The following is an 18,762-nucleotide window of genomic DNA, read 5'->3' on the forward strand; positions in this document are numbered from 1 at the left end:
AGGGAGCTCACTCGCACAAGTTACCATATCTATGACCTCCCCCCCGACACACACACACACACATACACACACACACCCCACCCCAACACACACACACACCCCACCCCGACACACACACACAGAGGATCCTCACCAATCCCCCACCCCAACACACACACACACATACACACACACCCCACCCCAACACACACACACACACACACACACAGGATCCTCACCAATCCCCCCACCCCAACACACACACACCCCCCACCCCAACAAACACACGCACACACACACACAATCCTCACCAATCCCCCCACCCCAACACACACACACCACCCCAACACACACACCCCAAAACACACACACCACCCCAACACACACACACATACATACACACACACACCCCAACCCAACACACACCCCCCCCACCCCAACACACATACACACCCCACCCAAACACACACAAACACACCAGAGTCCTCACCAATCCCCCACCCCAACACACACACACACACACACACACACACACACACACACAGGATCCTCACCAATCCCCCCACCCCAACACACACACACACACACATACACATACACACAGAATCCTCACCAATCCCAGGGGCCCTGCCATCTCTTAAGCTAGAAACTGCTTTACAAAGAGGGGCAAATGTAGTCCAGATATAAATTCCAACCATCCAGCTTCGGAGGTCCCTAAGGGCCAAATCACTTCATGGCAAATAGACGGAGAAACTATGCAAACAGTGACAGACTTTATTTTCTTGGGCTCCAAAATCACTGCAGATGGTGACTGCAGCCATGAAATTAAAAGAAGCTATGACCAACCTAGACAGCATATTAAAAAGCAGAGACATTACTTGGCCAACAAAGGTCCGTCTAGTCAAAGCTATGGTTTTTCCAGTGGTCATGTATGGATGTGAGAGTTGGACTATAAAGAAAGCTGAGTGCCGAAGAATTGATGCTGTTGAACTGTGGTGCTGGAGAAGACTCTTAAGAGTCCCTTGAACTGCAAGGAGATCCAACCAGTCCATCCTAAAGGAAATCAGTCCTGAATATTCATTGGAAGGACTGATGCTGAAGCTGAAACTCCAATACTTTGGCCACCTGATGCGAAGAGCTGACTCATTTGAAAAGACCCTGATGTTGGGAAAGATTGAAGGCAGGAGGAGAAGGGGATGACAGAGGATGAGATGGTTGGATGGCATCACCAACTCAATGGACATGAATTTGGGTAAACTCTGGGAGCTGGTGATGGACAGGGAGGCCTGGCGTGCTGCAGTCCATGGGGTCGCAAAGAATCGGACACAACTGAGCAACTGAACTGACTGAAGGGCCAAAGACACTTGGCCCTTCAAAGAAGCTTGAATGGCAGTGGAGGGTTGTCTAAACTTGTAAGAAGATCAGAGGTGGTGACAGTGAAGAGACACAAAATCCTGAAGCTGCTAAGACTCTTCTGTAAAGCTATAGATCAAGAGCAGATTTACTGGGAATTCCCTGGAGGTCCAGAAGTTAGGACTCCATGTTTCCACTGCTGAGGGCCCAGGTTAGATCTCTGGTTGGGGAACTAAGATCCCATAAGCTCCATGATGGAGTCAAAAAAAAAAGATCTACTAAAGCAAAACTCCTGAGAGAAATCAGAAAAGCAGACACTTCAGCTTGCGGAGGGGGCTGACTGGAGAGGGGCAAAAGAGAACTTTCTGGGGTGGTGAGAGTGTCCTGTCCTGACCACAGGTGCTGACAACACACAGTGAACTGAAAACTCAGTATCGTGTAGCCTTCGTCTTAATAACAAAGAAATCTAAATTTATTATTTGATCTTCATACAATCTTACTGATGATCTCATCTGTTTCCTGAGGAACATCTCCCACGAATCCATTAGCATCAAGGAAGAAGTTACCAGGACTTCCCTGGGAGTCCAGTGGTTAAGAATCTGCTTCCAATGCTGGGGGTGTGGGGTTGACCCCTGGTCCAGGAACTAAGACCCCACACAGCACAGGGCAATTAAGCCTGCACACCGCAACCAGGGAGAAGCCTGGGCACCGCAAGGAAAGAGCTCGAATGCCACAACTGAGACCCAATGCAGCCAAATAAATAAATACTTTTTTAAAAAAAGAAAAAATGTTACCAGAAGCTAAAACATAATCCACACGATGACCAACAATGGCACTACTACCAGAATCTTACAATTCAAATGAGAACATTTCCTGAGAATTTTCTATGTGTCAGGAGCTATTTGAAGCATTCTACTTGCTGTACCTCACTGCACCTCCCAACAAGTCATAGGAACAGACACGATCACCCAGCCCCTACTTTACAGATGAGGAAACCAAGGTTCGGAAGAGCTAGTTCCAATCACACGGCTTCTCAAAGAGGCTGCAGGGCAACCATCTGGCCCCACAGCCCTTGCTCTGAACCACTGAGCTCACGGCTGGGCTTGAAATGAGAGGACTCTCAGGGAGGTCAGACACATTTCAAAATGTACTTCAGCCAAGCACTGGAAACTGATTCTCCACATAAAAATCTAGGGGACTTAGGAGAAATCAGCTGCAGTCACCTGGAAACAGATGTCGTCTAGTTGTCTTTGACCCCAAACTCCCTTCTCTGTAGCCCCTGGAAAGAAGAGGAAGAACTTGGGCAAGACTACCTCCTTCTGTCTCTGAACCATCACAGGAAACTCTGGCCATGAGGCAGTTAGAAACCTCAGGACTGCCCGAGGCTGCTGGTAACCCTGGCTTCTCTCTACAGCCAGAGGCCCAGGAAAACCAGGACTCGGCTGTTTGCAACGGGAGTCAGGTTCCTGGCTCCTCCTGGAAACTCTGAGCATCATTTCAGCGAAGAGACATGGGCTAGAACTGGAGCGAGGCTCTTGCTAGCAGGGCGGGAACCCTCCAAGTCATCCTGGCCGCTACACGGGCCCTCACTGCATTTTCTGAGGGGCTTCTGCAGTCCCCGGGGTCAGCATCATCAGTACTGATATGCAGACTACGTCCCAGACGAGAAAGGGGTACAGCACCTGCCTTCGAGTTGTGTTCAACACTTTGATCCTTGGTCACCAGCCCAAGAACCAACGTGGTGTCCCCCTGCAGAGGGAGCAACTCTATTCTAGAACAGCTTCAAACACCTTGACTACACATCTGAGCTAACGTAGTTTCCCATAAGTTTCCAACTTCCAGAAAGGCACTGCGGTGACTTAAGACAGAGGTTTCTGTACCTGAAGATAAAAAATACTTAATAAAAGGCCACAGCCTCCCCACAAGGACTTCCCTAGTGGCTCAGAGGTAAAGAATCTGCCTGCAATACAGGAGACCCAGATTTGATCCGTGGGCCAGGAAGATCCCCCGGAGAAGGGAATGGCCGCCCACTCCACTATTCTTGCCTGGAGAATCCCATGGACAGAGGAGCCTGGTGGGTTACAGTCCGTGGGATCACAAAGAGACTGAGTGACGAACGCTTTCACCCCTGTTCCAAAAAAAACTACTAGCTTTGGTGAAGAACCTTCCAGACCTCCATGTATTTATTTACATGCCTCGGGTCAGTCACACTCCATACACAGACACACCGAAGCACAGAATTGGTTGCTCGTTCAACCCCTCACGCTGACACAGCCTACATCATAAACGAAAACAATTCAAAGAACAGAAGCCACAGCGTCAGAGGCTCTGCCTTTCTTGGGACCACTGTGTGCCAGGGCCCAGTACCCGGCAATCCACAGTGAGCAGGCGGGAAATACTTGTGAAACAAAGAAAGACTAGACAGCAGACAGACAGAAGGAAGAAGGAGCCCAGGCACCACGGCAGTGGGCAGAACAGAGCATCACCAGAAAAACCTAGGGGGCGTCCTCTGTCTTGAAAGGCCACATCCTGTTCCAGCTGCTTGAAGAACGGACACCCTTCGGCTGCCCAACCTCGGACCCTCCCGAAAGGACGCCCCAACTGACTCACCAGGGGAACCCAGTAGGTGTAGAGCGCGCCGAGTCGCATCTCGGGGACGAACTGGGAGCAGGCGAGAAGCAGGAAGTAGAGGTTGAAGAAGTATTTGAACTGGTTAAACAGCACCTGCAATGGAGAGAGAGGAGACACTCGAGGCTGCTGGCCTCGGAGCGAGGCAGACGGGCGACCTTTCAGACGCTCCCCCAGGAGAACACAACTCACGTGCTACCTGCACATACACTTTACACTCTGCCACCTGTTGTTTAGGAAACACCTGGGTGATGAAAATATCACAGGTTAAAGTAAAGAAGCAAATGATACCCATGGGAACTCTAAACACCAAATTCAAGACAGTGGGGACCTCTGGGCGTCGGGTCCCTGACAACAGCTGTTAGGTTTTATTTCTTAAACTTCTTCTGCAAGTGCAGAAAAGGCCACTCCGAATGCCACTGAAGAGGGTTTAGTGGGAAAGGCTTAGGCTGTAAGACTGAATCAAAAGAGAGATACATTGATGTCTCGATGGCATGATTTCAACGCCAGACAGTAACTACAGCAGAATTCCATCCTACGTGGCAGGAGAGTTCTGGCGGTTTCCACTGGCCCCACGTGCCCTGGCAGTGTTGCCAATACCCTGACTCATCTGGCCATCAGGCAACGAGAGGAAATGCCCTGTCTGCTCAGGGCACTGTCCGGCCCCTCGCTCCTGCCCCTGCCTTGGGGACGTGGGTGCTCCACACACCCCAGGTGGTGTAGCTGTGAGATGCGAATAGTGGCCTGACATGCCTCAGAGTTTCCAAGGATGAGAAATTAACTTGCACTTGACTTTAGATACTGAGATTTCGGGGGCCAGGGGAGGGGGTTGAATCAGGTAGCAATAAATGTAGTCAAAAATCACCCCTAAAGAAACATTCAGGGGCTTCCCTCAGGGCTCAGTGGTAAAGAATCCGTCTGCCAATGCAGGAGACACGGGTTCCATCCCTGGTCCAGGAAGATCCCACATGCCGTGGAACAACTAAGCCCATGTGTCACAACTGTCGAGTCTGGGCCCTGTGGCCAGCGATCTGCAACCACTGCGCCTATGCGACCCAGGGCCTGTGCCCCACGACAAGAGAAGCCTCTGTGGTGAGACGCCTCCGTACTGCAACTAGAGAAAAGCCTGCAGGCAGCAGCGAGGACCCAGCACAGCCAAAAATAAATCAATTATTAAAAAGAAATTCAGGCTGACCTTACGCTACACTATAAGGTATTTTTTGTTTCCATGTTCTCTCTCAGTAAATCGGTGATTTTTTTTTTTTTTCAGCTTTGGTACTGACTGTTGCTGCTGCTTCTACAGCCAGCTGGTATAGTTTTGGAGGTCACAATGGATAAAAATTGATATTTAACTTAAGGGTGTGCTGGGGGGGAAGGTTTTCAGAAGGCTTGTCTGTTGATTTGTATAAATTAATGGACAAAACAGACAGTCTCAGGGCAATATACTACTAAGCAAAACAAACATTAGCAAATATGTTAACAGAAAGTCTCTCTGGATGGTAGTATTAAAATTTGCCTTAAAAAGATTTCTCAGGACTTCCCCGGTGGTCCAGTGGTTAAGAATCCACCTCCCAGGATTCCCTGCTGGTTCAGTGGCTAAGACTCCGAGCTCCTAATGCAAGGGGGCCTGGGTTTGATCCCTGGTCCAGGAGCTAGATCCCACATGTCACAACTCAGACTCAGCAGAGCCAAATAAATAAATATTGTAAAAAATTTAAAGAAAGGACCCACCTCGCAATGCAGAGGATGCAGGTTCGATCCCTGGTCGGGCAACTAACACCCCACACGCTGTGGGGCAAGTAAACCCATGTGCCTCAACTGCTGAGCCTACAGGCCTCAGCAAAAGACCCCACAGGCCACAACTAAGACGATGCAGCCAAAGGAAAAAGACAAATTAAAAAAAAATTTCTCTACACTTTTATCTCCCAACTTTTCTATTCTGAATATGTGTTCCAAGATGGTAATAGAGGGAAAATATAGGCACTGATTTTTTTTTTTTTTGGTAACATAGCTAGGCCCTCAAAATATCTTTTTCACTCCTCTTAGGCCGAACACACCAAAAAATGTGAAGTTATTCCAACCCATCAGGTGGAGTCTCACAGCCTTGCAGACAGAAGGCAACCCCTTCCAGGTGCTCAGGACTAAGGGAGGTGAACGGCCAGTGGCTGGGGTGACGTGGAAAAGACACGGGGTGCTCACAGAACCTGCGGCAAGAGCCTCAGTCTTCTAAGACTGGTACCACTGCACACATGTGGTGTTAAGAAGGAAAGAACCGCGCTGTCCCGGCCCGGACATACCCCAGGCAGGAAGGTGAAGAAGTTGTACTTCTGGTTGTTGATGACATTTCGAGGGTACCGCTGCTCCCTCTTCTCCGGGTGCCCCAACCAGACTGTGCGGGGCCTGGGCTCGCCTCCACCGCAGCATCTCAGCCACTCGCTGCACCTGTGGGAAAGACACGCCCACACCATCAAGGCCACGCCCATGCCGCCACTGCCATGCACATGCTGGCAAGCCCACGCCGTCAAGGCCACGCCCACACCCAGCTGCTCCCTCCCAGAACTACTCTCTCTAAAGCATCATCACTGGGTCAGAACCACAGTCCCATTGAGGGCTTCATTCTTCAGCCGGCAGGGAAAAGAGAGCTGATGCATCTAAGAAGCCGGCCATGGTCCAAATCAAAGATGCTTTGTCCCCAAGCCCAAATTATTTCAAAAAGCGGGATCTGTTGTTTTTTCTAAGATTTAGAAAGTTAATACATAACAAGAACTTCTATCACTTTGACATGTTGCAGATGAGAGAGGAAAGCTCATGACAGCTGAAAAAAGCCCCCCGAATCTGCCAAAATGTGAGAACGGCTGAGTCTGGTCTTGAAGCAGTTCTTTTTTTCAAAGCTATCAAGGGTGCTAGTTACAGCAAGATTACTATAAAAGAAGAGAAAGAAAAGAATCTGCTTCCACACCCATCTCTCCTTTTTAGCAACACATTGGAGGAACATGCCAGGAAGATGATGACTCGGAGCCCCACATAACCCGGAGACAGGCCAGCGTACCAGCTGTAGGAAAGCTGACCCCAAGGGCTGCCCCCAGAGGGCAGCTCCTCAGGTGCCCTGTGCAAGGCCAGGGACACCTGGGCACCTGCTTGGCTCTGATGAAACTAGGCTTCTCTGAGACACACATCCCCAACCCCGACTGTTGCCAAAAAAAGGCATCGCATCCTTCAGGAGAGCCTGTAAACAAGGCATCTTGAGAATTACGACCCTCATCAGCCCCTTGTGGTAGAAAGACCGCAGGTGGAATGTTCCTCCCCCGGCCCCAGCACACGTACAGGCTGGGAGGGAGGAAGCCCAGCCCTGCCAGCCCCTTGAGACGCTGCCAGCTGAAACCAAACCATCCTGATGTGGCCATTACGACTTACATAATTACTTGTCAGCGGCAGACCTGCCTTCTGTCCCTCCTCTTTCAGGCCAGGCATGTCCTGCTGAGGTGCTGGGTACAGAGCTGAGCACATACAGGCCGTGGGCTCAGGACTCTAAAGATTGGCAAGCCAGCAAGTCGCCTGCTCAGATGCTCAAAATTTCCATGATGAAACACAATGCTCTTTCTTAAAAATAGCATCCTGGTTCCAGTAAACGGGTGCTGGGGGTGGGGCAGGGAGGCTGGTGGTGGCTCCCATGAGGGCAGGTTTCACTTCTAGTAACTCATTCTATCCTATAATAATCCTGTAATGGTGACTCCCAGAGTGGAGTGTTTCTAATGAAAGCTGAAGAGAACCACAGACTGTCGGGCTGACTCTTTATAGGAGTTCTGTTTGCTTTCTGCTTGCAGAAGGTTCCACACAGCAAACTACAAGGTTAAACTCTCCAAGACTTAACCTTCAGGCATGCACGTGCATAGTGGCAGGCCGTGCAGGGCAACCTGCATGAGGCAGAGAAGACTGGAAACTAACCTAATCGGTCATCAGAAGGGGGGTTGCGGGGGCTGGTTGGGACTTGCGTGGGGTTCCGGTGGTTTAGACTCCGCGCTTCTAATGCAAGGGGTACGGGTTCAATCCCTGGTCGAGGAACTAAGACCCCACATGCTGGCTGGTGCGGCCAAAAAAGTATTAAAGGAAAAAAGGGGGTGCTGGTCAAACGAGCAGGAAACATTCATACAAGGGGATGCTCAACAGTCTTTAAAGGAGGAGATAGAGCTGTGTGTGCTAAATGGTCCTATTTGCAAGATACGCTAAATGGAAACGGCTGAAAGGTGTGCCCAGGACACCATTCTTTGCACGAAGACAAGAGGATAACATGCAGACGTGCCTGAACATGCAGAAAACCTCCATAATGAGCTGATCACGTGGGTTCCTTTGGAAGGAGTGGGTAAGGGGGCTTTCCTATGTATTCTCTGGTCACACTGGACACATATTACCTATGGGGCTAAATGTGCACATATCACCTATGTATGGGGCTAAATGCGCATATTACCTATGTATGAGGCTAAATGTGCGTGTATTACCTATGGGGCTAAATGTGCGCATATTACCTATGTATGGGGCTAAATGTGCGCATATTACCTATGTATGGGGCTAAATGTGCACATATCACCTATGTATGGGGCTAAATGTGCGTGTTTTACCTATGGGGCTAAATGTGCACATATTACCTATGTATGGGGCTAAATATGCGCATATTACCTATGGGGCTAAATGTGCGCATATTACCTATGTATGGGGCTAAATGTGCATCTGTGTGTGTGTGTTTTCAGCTAAATCCATAATAGTAAGCATCTATTAAGTGCTTACCTGGTCCAACCATCATTCCAGGTCCTGGGCGGGGATGGGGGTACCTAACTTTGGAACAAGATCCTTCATTTCTACTTCCTCACAAATACAAAAGCAGGTAAGCACTTGGCACAAGGTAAAATAAGGACTTTGTGTCACTGAGGTCTGTGTAGCTAGCCCCAGACTGAAGCTCTTCCACATGCATATTAGCTGCCCTGCCCGAGCCATGCCCGTTAATTCTCACATCCAGGGACCCTTCAGTGCCTGCTGGGTGGGTGGACAGACTCCTTCAGGGCAGTGACATGCTAAGCTTCCTCAGCAGTGGGCGCTGAAGAGACGCCCCTGGAGGAAAAGGCGCCCCCACCCCACCCCCCAGGTTCCCAGGCCGCGGCCCAGGGGGCAGGTGGGTAGCGTCTGCATATGAGTCATGCCCTGGTCGGCCACGTGCCCGGCACGAGCTGCTCCTCGGGCCTTTCAAGCCCCCAAGGCCCCGGGGTCACCTTCCCAGGGCCCTCCTGTGGACACCCCGGGCCCCGGCCCCTCCACGCCAGAGCCAGGATTCTCTCACACCAGGCTTGTCTGGGGGCAATTCTGCCAGCGTCCACCTGGGACACTGCGGGCTCCGGCTCCCTCACACCCGGTGTGCCAACCACCGCTGTGCCTGCCACCCCGTCTGCACTACGGGGACTGCTGCCTTCTTGCCCCGCCTGCTGACCAGTTCCGGTCCCGCCGTCGGTGGCCTGAACTGCACCGACTCCAACCAGCCGGCACTCCAGCCTTGGAGGGGGCTGGAGTCCAAGTGCGTCCCGCCTGAGTGCGGTCCCTCAGCCTACCCCCGTATCGTCTTCTCGTATCCTGACTTACTCTTTTATCAGAATTTAGTACGTCAGCTTCCCTCCATCTCTCCACCTGATCCAGCCGAGGCCGATTCCACCTCTAAGCTCCAGGTATGATGAGCCCAGGACCCAGGCTTGGCCAAGCAAAGCCCTCGACACGCTGATGGCCTCAGAGGAGGGGCCAATGAGAGGCCTGGCGGGTGGTTTCGCTAGCAATTCCAGAAAAGACGTGCCCTTCACCCTGGGGTTGTTTAGGTGGCAGAAAACAAGCCTGGAGTTGCAGGGCAGCCGCCTTGCTTCCGATCAGGGACAGTCAGCCTGAAAAATGGAGTCGCAAGGAAGACGCAGAGACACCAGAGGCTCCTGAGCCCCCGGGGGAGAGTGGAGGTCTGTCCATCACCTGGGCTTCTCATGTCTTGTGTGTGCACTATGTGACTTCAGTCATGTCTGACTCTGTGCAACTCTATGACTGTAGCCCCTCAGACTCCTCTGTCCATGGGATTCTCCAGCCAAGAATACTGGAGTGGGGTGCCACGCCCTCCTCCTCCAGGGGATCTTCCCCACCCAGGGATCCAACCCAGGTCCCTTACGTTTCCTGCATTGGCAGGCAGGTTCTTTAACCACTAGCGCCACCTGGGAAGCCCAAGTCTCAGGCGTCAGTAAATTGGTTCTTGTTTTTATTTTACTTTGCTGAAGCCAATGTTGGGCTTCCCAGGTGGCTCAGTGGTAAAGAACCCGTCTGCCAATGCAGAAGATGCAGGTTCAATCCCTGGGTCCGGAAGATCCCCTGAAGGAGGAAATGGCAATCCACTCCAGTATTCTTGCCTGGGGAATCTCATGGACAGAGAAGTCTGGAAGGCTATAGTCCATGGGGCTGCAAAGAGTTGGGACACTTATAGTCGGCAAGGCCAATGTTAAGTGGGTGTGTTAACTTCCGCCCCAAATCTCCCAACAGTCCTGTCTGCCACATGACTGGACCATCCTTAAAGATGCATTTTTACTTGTTTGTGTATCTTCACTTCTAAGCTTTTAAAGCCTGTGGTCTTATCATCCTGACCTCTCCACGCTGATTTCTTCGGGGCTGCACTGTGCAAACATGAAGTTTTACACTGAAGTTACTTAAAATAAGAGTTGAGTTCCTCATTCTCAGCATCCACATTCTGAGTGCTCTGCAGTCACAGGTGGCCAGTGGCATGCGCTGGATGGTGCAGACGGAGAACATTCCAGCACGACAGAGCTTCACCTGGACCATGCGGCTTTACAGCTTCGGTCAAGGCACCTCCTCCTGCCTGGCTCTGGACCAAACCTCAGCGCCAAGGGAACATCAGTAAGCAGACCCCCAAGTGAAGGCAATTTGCTGAGCAATCTCTCAAACTTCAGCCATTTTCACACACACACACACACACACACACACACACACACACACACACGGGATTTCTACATACCAACCACCTCCACTTTCTAAGTTCTTAAGTTTGCCTCAATTTGCACGTTTTTTTGGGGGGGGGGGTGCATTTCAAAGCATGAAGAATGTTTTAGTTTCCAGACCAGAGATCAACTCCGTGTCCCTTGTGGGAGTCTTAACCACGAGGGGGCCAAGGAGTCCTCTCAACCTGCATATCTTCCATCAGTGATTCTCAGCAGGAAGAAGGGGGGTAGTTACTGGTGTCTCCTAGGTGGACGAGGGAAAGATTCTGCTAAACATTCTAGAAAACCCAGGACAACGCCCGCCCCCCCAAGAATGATTTGGCCCCAAATGCTAGTTATGCCTTGGTTGAGAACTCCTGCCCTTTATTTCTATCAGTGTATCTTAAAAGGTAACTTAAGGGACTTCCCTGACAGTTCAATGCTTAAGATCCCAAGCTTCCAATGCAGGGGGCTTGGATTCGATCCTTGGTCAGGGAACTAAGATCCCACACACTACAGGACATAGCCAAAAAATGAAAACAAACAAACAAAATTTAAAAAAAAAATGGTAACTTAATACCACTATCGTAAATGGAAAACTAGTATCACTTGCCATAAATAGAAGGTAAACAACAAAATCTGCACCATGAGAAGCAAATGTTACTCAATTCCCACTGGATACAGGGCCCGGCCCCGAGCCCCCAGCTGCTGCTGCTGCTTCCCTCTTCGTCGCACAGACATTAGCAAGTGTCCGCTGTTCCAAAGTGGACCCTGGGACTTCCCTGGTGGCCCCGAGGTTAAGAATCAGCCTTCCAATGCAGGGGACGTGGGTTCAATCCCTGGTAGAGGAACAAAGATCGTACATGCCACGGGACAACTAAGTCTCGCCAATGCATCGAAGAGCCTGCAGGCTGCAATGAAGGTGCAGTGCAGCCAAAATTTTGTTTAAAAAAAGAGCTTTGACAGAAAACAACAAAATTCTGTAAAGCAATTATCCTTCAATAAAAAAATAAAAGGAAAAAAAAAAGTGGGCCCTGACAGGGTTAGAAATATTGAAGGAAAACTGAAAAGGGAACTTAAAGGTCTCACTAGACGTCTGCCTGTGATTTACTTCCTGTCCATGAATTACTTAGATATTACCACTGTGGCACCCGGAGCCAGCATCTGCCTGTATTTGGGGAACCTGTATTTGGGCTTGGTGGCAAATTTCCAAGTAACGAAGTCCTCCCCCGGCGCCCCCGACAGTCAAAACAGAGAAGAGACAGCAGCCAGGCCCCCACTTGACATCTGGATTTATACCCATGGCTCTTTTTCCAGCAGCTGCCCCACACCCCATCTGTCCAGAAGTGGAAGTCAGCCCCACAGGAGGCCCAAGGGGGGTGTGCCTGGAGCTATGGGGGCAGCTGTCACCCTGCCGCTGCTTCTCAACACCAAACTGAGCCGTCTGTCACTTTCCCAGACACGTTAGCTCCTATCCCCCATTCTAGACAGGCTGGGGACAGGGGCTGCAAGACAGAACCCCCGAGTGTGAGAAATTAACGCAGAGGCTGGAAAAGAAGACATAAGAGTCCCAGTTTCAGAACAGCAGGACCACATGGGCTAAGTAATAAACACCGGCTTTTTTTTTTTTTTGGCTGTACTGTTTGGCACGTTGGCTCTTCATTCACCAACCAGGGATCGAACCCTGCCACGGAAGCATGGAGCCTTAACCACTGGACCGCCAGAGAAGTCCCTGAACACTGGCTTTTAAACCAGACAGACCTACATGCAAACCCCAGCTCAGCTCCACCCCAGCTGTGCACCCCTGGACAATTCATCTTCTATGATTCCCTCTCTTCTTGTCTGTAATAAGACCTGCTTTGCTGAATTATCAAAAGGACTAAGGACTTTATATACAAAGGGCATAAGACAATGCCTAGCACATAACAGACATTCCATTAATAGTAGATATTATTTCTCTTGAGTTATTTTTTCAGATTAAAAAAACATGAGAAATTTCTCACCTGTTGCTAGCAACAGCAATTCAACTAGGTTGAGATGGAAGGCTAGAAATAATTGAGCTTACACTGCTCCCAGCTTAGACCATTTAAACAAAGGGAAACCAAAGGGGACCTTCTTACGATCTGACTCAGAACAAACAGAAGTTCTGATGGCCAGTAGCCTGCTGGCCAGATGAGCGGTGGTTTCGCACAATCTGGGCAAATGAAAGGGGAAAAGCAAACGTTACAGGGGGATGTGCCAGGGATGTGCCAAGGGAACAACGTTTCTGGAAAAGGAAACCAGTGTAACAGGGAGCCGCCCCCGAAGAAACGATCGTTTCTGCCGTGGTGCTGCCACCAGCAGCAGGCACTCGGCAAATATTTGCTAAACCGACTTTGTGACGCACCCACCCTCCCTGAAGCCGGAGTCCAGAAATCTAGAGTTTTCAGTGTTGACACTGGGCAGATCCAGGAAGAATGTAAGGAAAAATTAAATGCAATGCAGAGAACTCACAGATGCAGAGAACAATCTGTGGGTACCTGGGGAGAGGGGCGAGCTAGGGGAAAGGGATTAAGAGGTACCAGCTACTATCTAGTTGCAGGGATGTGTTGCACAACACGGGGCACATGACCGGAATTTTATAATAACTATGCGTGTACTGCAACCTTTAAAACCGTGAACCACTAGACGGTACATCTGAAACTTAGACAATACTGCACACTAAATATACACAATGTTGTTTAAAAAGCAACATAGAGAAAATAGCCAGCAGCAGTGGTTCTCAACGTGAGTATGGGGTCAATTTGTCTCTGGGGACACTTGGCAACGTCTAGAGAGAAGTTTGGTTATCACAACTGCAGGTTCAGGGAAGGGAAGGGCTAATGGCATCTGGTGGGTAGAAGCCAGGGATGCTACTGAACATTCCAGAGTGCACAGGCTGTGAAAGATAGAAGGCAAAAGGAGAAGGGGACAGTAGAGGATGAGATGGTTGGGTGGCATCACTGACTCAATGGACATGAGTTTGAGCAACTCTGGGAAATAGTGAAGGACAGAGGAGCCTGGTGTGCTGCAGTCCATGGGGTCACAAAGAGTTGGACATGACTTAGCAATTGTACAACAACAATAATGCTAACAGCCCCGAGTCTGTCCCCTACATGTCAGTGACGGGGAAACTTTCCCTAGCTGCACTGTCAAACACAGCAGCCACTAGCGACACGTGGCCGTTGAACACTGGAAATACAAAATTTAAATTTTAGTTCATTAATTTAATGACCAAAAACAGCCATGTGGTCTAGTAGCTGCCATACTGAACGGATGGTCCGCAAGGATGTAACTCGAAAGGTGAAGCACTTGGGGGCGGGGATGGAGGGGACTGGAAGGAATGGAAGGGAAGGCATGAAGGGAAACTTGGCTTTTTATTCCAGAAACAGGGAATTGGCTACATTTTTTTTTAACTGGGAGAATGTAAAATCTAGAATCCATAAGAATGCAAAGAAGGAAGCAGTTCACTGAAGTCTGAAGTATCTCTGGCCACAGGAATGCTACTGTCTGGAGAAAAAACAAGACCACAGGTGCCCCCCTTATCCACGGGGGACGCGGCCAAGATCCCCAGTGGGTGCCTGAAGCCGAGGACGGTACCAAACTCCACAGGCTCTGCGCTTTCTAAACACACGGGCCTGTGGATCAAGTTTCACTTATAAATTAGGCACAGTAAGAGATTAACAAGAGTAACTGATAATAAAACAGAACAATTATAACAATAAAAGTTACGTGAATGTGGGCTCTCTCTCAAAACATCTTACCGTACAAATTAAATGACTTTCTCACCTTAACTAAGTACTTATCACACACCCTGTGGCTGTAATCTTTGCAGTTTGAAGTCACGAAATCTCCAGGAATTTCTTTCTCCCTCTTCACAATTTCACGAACAGAAGATTCATCCTTACTGTACATCTCAGCAACCTCAGCATAGGATTTTTTTTTTCAAGTCGAGAACTTCCCACCTTTTCACTTAAAGGAAGCATTTTACAGCTTCCTTGTGACATATCCAAATTGCCAACATCATTATTTGGGGCCATTTTTTAAGTAAAATAAGAGTTATTTGAATACATGCACAGCGATACAGTCGGTCGGATAACAGAGAGGGCTGAGTGACTACCAGGCCGGACAGGCGGGACAAACGAGGATGGTTCAAGTCCAGGGCAGGACTGAGCATCAAGACTCACAGTCTCATCGTGCGACTCAGCACAGCAGACAATGTGAAACTTACGACTCATTCATTTCTGAAACTTTCCATTTAATATTCTTGGGTCCCTCACGGCTAACTGAAACCACAGAAAGGAAAAGCTCAGAGCAGGTGGGACGACTGTGTATCAGCGGAAAAGGTCAGGTCAACGTGGCAACTTCTTTAAATGGAAAGCTCAGATCCTCTCACCTAGAAGGCTACCTTGGACGCGTCTTACACAAATATCGGTACTAGGTGACCGAGGGGAAATGCACTAGGATGCTCACAGCAGCAATACACAGAGGGAGCAAAACCCTGGGAACAACCAGATGCCCATCACAGATGGACCCCTGGAAAGTGAACCCACAGCATGAAGAGAATAGGGAGAGACGCACACACTGGCTGGACAGGATCCAAGTGATAAAGTGGAAGGAAAAAAGCGGAAGATAGGCAATTTACTATGCTATGTTTTAATAAAAATAATATATGCACAGTAAAAGTACTGGAAAACAAATACACACACACACACGGGATTAACTCGGGTTCTCTAGGGGTGGGGGCAGTCACGATGGTGGAAACTTCATCTCTCTCTATTTCTCATGGCTTAGGTCGTCTCCTGCTGGTCTCCTGCTATTCACAGCACATGACACCTCTCACATCGCATCCTACCCCACGATGATTCACTCTTCATGAACTCATGTGCATCCCTGTTACCTGTTCGTCCCAGGTCCTCACTGTCAAGCCACCGACTGTAGTCAAGGCAGGTGGGCTCCAGAACTCCGCACTTTGAGTTCTTTGCTTGCTGGTCTACTTTCCTCCAACCCCCAACCCCTCTGCAAGACTCATCCACACCAGACTTTCGCGAGCAAGCCCACCATCCAACTTCTCCTTATCCTTCAAAACCCAGTTCTGCTATTCCCAAAGAGAAGTGGAAGCAGCTCTGTTCTCCCTTAAACTCACCTGCTTCTCTCTAAACCAGGACTGGCAAACTCAAATCTACGGAAGCCCAGCAAGCAACAGAAAAGAGTGAACAAACAACAATAGACACACAATCCAGTGGGACAGGAAAAGCCCAGACCCCTTGGGAAGGAAGTTCCTACCAGGATGTGTCTGCACAGGCCCAGCACAACAGACCCTCCAGTTCTTCAAGACAAGGTCAAACACATTCTAAGCGGCCAACACTCAGTTTTTAAATGTTGGCAACTGACTCGATCTTAAAATACTAGCAGAACTAAAACCACACCGAGATGATATTATTTTTTGCTTAGCATGATGACCAAGATCAAAGAGCCTAACAACATCTGTGTCTGGTCAGGACGGCCAAACAGGCGGTTTCACCGCTGGGAGGGGCCTAAATCAGTATTACCTCCTGGAGGGCAACCTGGCAACAGCTATCAAAATTACAAACGGACATTTCTTTTGACCCAACCATTACCCTTCAAGATATTCCATATGTTCCGAAATGTGCACAAAGACCATTCACCATAACATTACTAGTGACAGCAAACCATTAGAAATAACCTAAACCCCATGCCTGGGATACAGCAAGCGCTCAGCAATAAACTGGTTAGATAAAATACAGTACGTCTATATGACCATATGGAAAATTAGATAGCCAGTGGAAATCTGCTGTATGACACAGGGAGCTCACATTCGGTGCTGAATGACAACCGAAAGGGGTGGGGTGGGAGGGGAGGGGGAGGTTCGAGGGGGAGGGGACACACAAATAACCTATGGCTGATCCGAGCCGATGTATGGCAGAAACCAACACAACACTGTAAACCAATTATCCTCTAATTGAAAAGAAACAAATTTAAAAAATAAAGTACATCTATTCAACGGAGCCCTATAAAGCCACTTTAAGCAAATCGTTTTTAAAGAAATGAAGAAGCTTTTCATGAACTGACATGGAACAAGCCCAGGGTATATTGTTAAGTGAAAAAAGTATGTTGTATTGTGTACGGTGTACTAACAAGTGAATAAAGAAGGGAGAAATCTATGTGCGTTTGTTTAGAGAGACACAACATATCTGCACTGTTTTCATCAATGGTTAAAGACTGTCTAGAACGATACCGAAGAAATTGATGAGTGTTTGCCTGGGGAAGGGCACCAGGTAGCTGAATGGAGCAGGTGGGAAGCAGACTGGGTTTGCAATGCCCACACTTCCGCACCTTTTAACACTGAACTACATGACTGTGACGGATTAAACTTCTTACATTTAAAAACAAAACAAACCAAAAAGCCAGCCTGCTGCAAAACAGCACACAGCTCTCAGTTTGGAGCCGAAATCTCAGCCACAAGCTTGTGGGTCAGAGACCAGATTCTACTTACCTCCCGCCCCGGGCCTGGTATACAGCAGGTGCTCAGTCGCTCTGCTGGGAAGCCCTCCACACGCCCCAGGCACCCAGCATGCAGGGACCTGACCTCATGCATGGACCCTGAGCTAGGCCATCTGCTCACAAGTTCCAGAAGAGGTCTGGGTGCAGCCGCCCCCAGGCAAAGCCAGGCACACTGCAGGGACCGCATGATCCCAGAGAACTGAATGGAATTAAGTGGTGACATGGAAGGCAAGTCCCCAGAGAGCAGAACACCAGGCAAGCGCATCTGTACAGCTCTCAGTGCGTGCTGGGCGCTGGGGAGCCATCAACCTGCATGACTTTCCTTGCTCCCCACCCCCCACCGAGTTCTGCAGTTGGGAGGGGGCTGAGGGAACCGCGGGTTTAGCAGACAGATCCCAGAACCTGTCTTTGGAGACCCCACGCTGCCAAAGACTCCAAGAGCCACGCATGGATTGTCCAGACCACCAGAACTCAATGATGGAGACACAGCAGGACACGCGCAAGTCCCCAGGGCCACTGCCCACGCCCTGCTGGCTCCTCCCTCCGCGGTCAGCCTTGACAGTGGCTATCTCTGCTCCTGCCCTTGCCATGGGCCACACAAATGAGGCCTAAGCACGCGACAGACATCAGCTCATCCGGTCCTCACACCCTCTGAGCAGTGTCATCATGACGCCATTTACAGAGAGCTGAACTCACCCGGCCAGGGTCACACAGCCAGGGAGAGGCAGCCCTGCTTGCATCCAGGCTCTGGGCCCCTCCAGGTCCTGGGCAGCCGAACCTGGCCCTGGCTGCGGGGAGCCAGCCCCTCCACCAGGAAGCCTCCTCCCTCCCAGCCCGGCTCCTCCCCTGCCCCCTGGAGGCCTAGACCGCAGCCCAGAGGCTGCGCTGCCCACAGGCGTGGCTTTGGTGATGAGATAGCCTTGCGATGGCCACGGCCACGAGTGAAGCTTCCAAGGGCGCCTATAAAACGCCAGATCGTTACAGCGCCTGTCACTCGGGAGGAGTTGACTGCTGGAAACAGGGAGTGGAGGGGCTGGTCCGAGGGGGCACAGTCACACCTCTCCTGATGCCGCTGCCCCCTGGAAACAGGGCTCCTCTCTGCAGGTGGCAGGCGTGATGTCTGCACGCAGCTCTGTCATAAGAAACTGTATCAGATGTGATGTCTGCACGCAGCTTTGTCATGAGAAACTGTATCTACAAGGACTTTTATTCATTCAGCAAACACTTACTGAATGCCTGCACTCTGCTCTCTCTC

The 18,762-nt window shown here is 49.9% G+C and overlaps 1 protein-coding gene across 12 annotated transcripts in view; it reads right to left on the bottom strand.

Moving 5' to 3' along the window:
• ATP9A (ATPase phospholipid transporting 9A) overlaps nucleotides 1-18,762 on the bottom strand; it is a 130,767-nt gene that overhangs the window by 94,703 nt on the left and 17,302 nt on the right. For 9 of the 12 annotated variants that reach the window (XM_081557255.1, XM_081557253.1, XM_081557259.1 and 6 more), the window contains 2 exons: nucleotides 6,258-6,402; nucleotides 3,943-4,056 (listed from right to left, as the gene is read on the bottom strand). In XM_081557255.1, the coding sequence (XP_081413381.1) occupies nucleotides 3,943-3,981 (39 nt within the window). In that variant the 5' untranslated portion in view covers nucleotides 3,982-4,056; nucleotides 6,258-6,402. Of the gene's footprint in view, nucleotides 1-3,942; nucleotides 4,057-6,257; nucleotides 6,403-7,374; nucleotides 7,506-9,585; nucleotides 9,799-18,762 lie in introns of those variants that run through there. The other 3 variants (XM_081557252.1, XM_081557251.1, XM_081557257.1) reach the window with 2 other exon arrangements.

This window comes from Giraffa tippelskirchi, chromosome 13 (genome assembly GCF_054371585.1).
Source record: "Giraffa tippelskirchi isolate mGirTip1 chromosome 13, T2T-mGirTip1v1.2.pri, whole genome shotgun sequence".
Classification (NCBI taxonomy): Eukaryota; Metazoa; Chordata; class Mammalia; order Artiodactyla; family Giraffidae; genus Giraffa; species Giraffa tippelskirchi.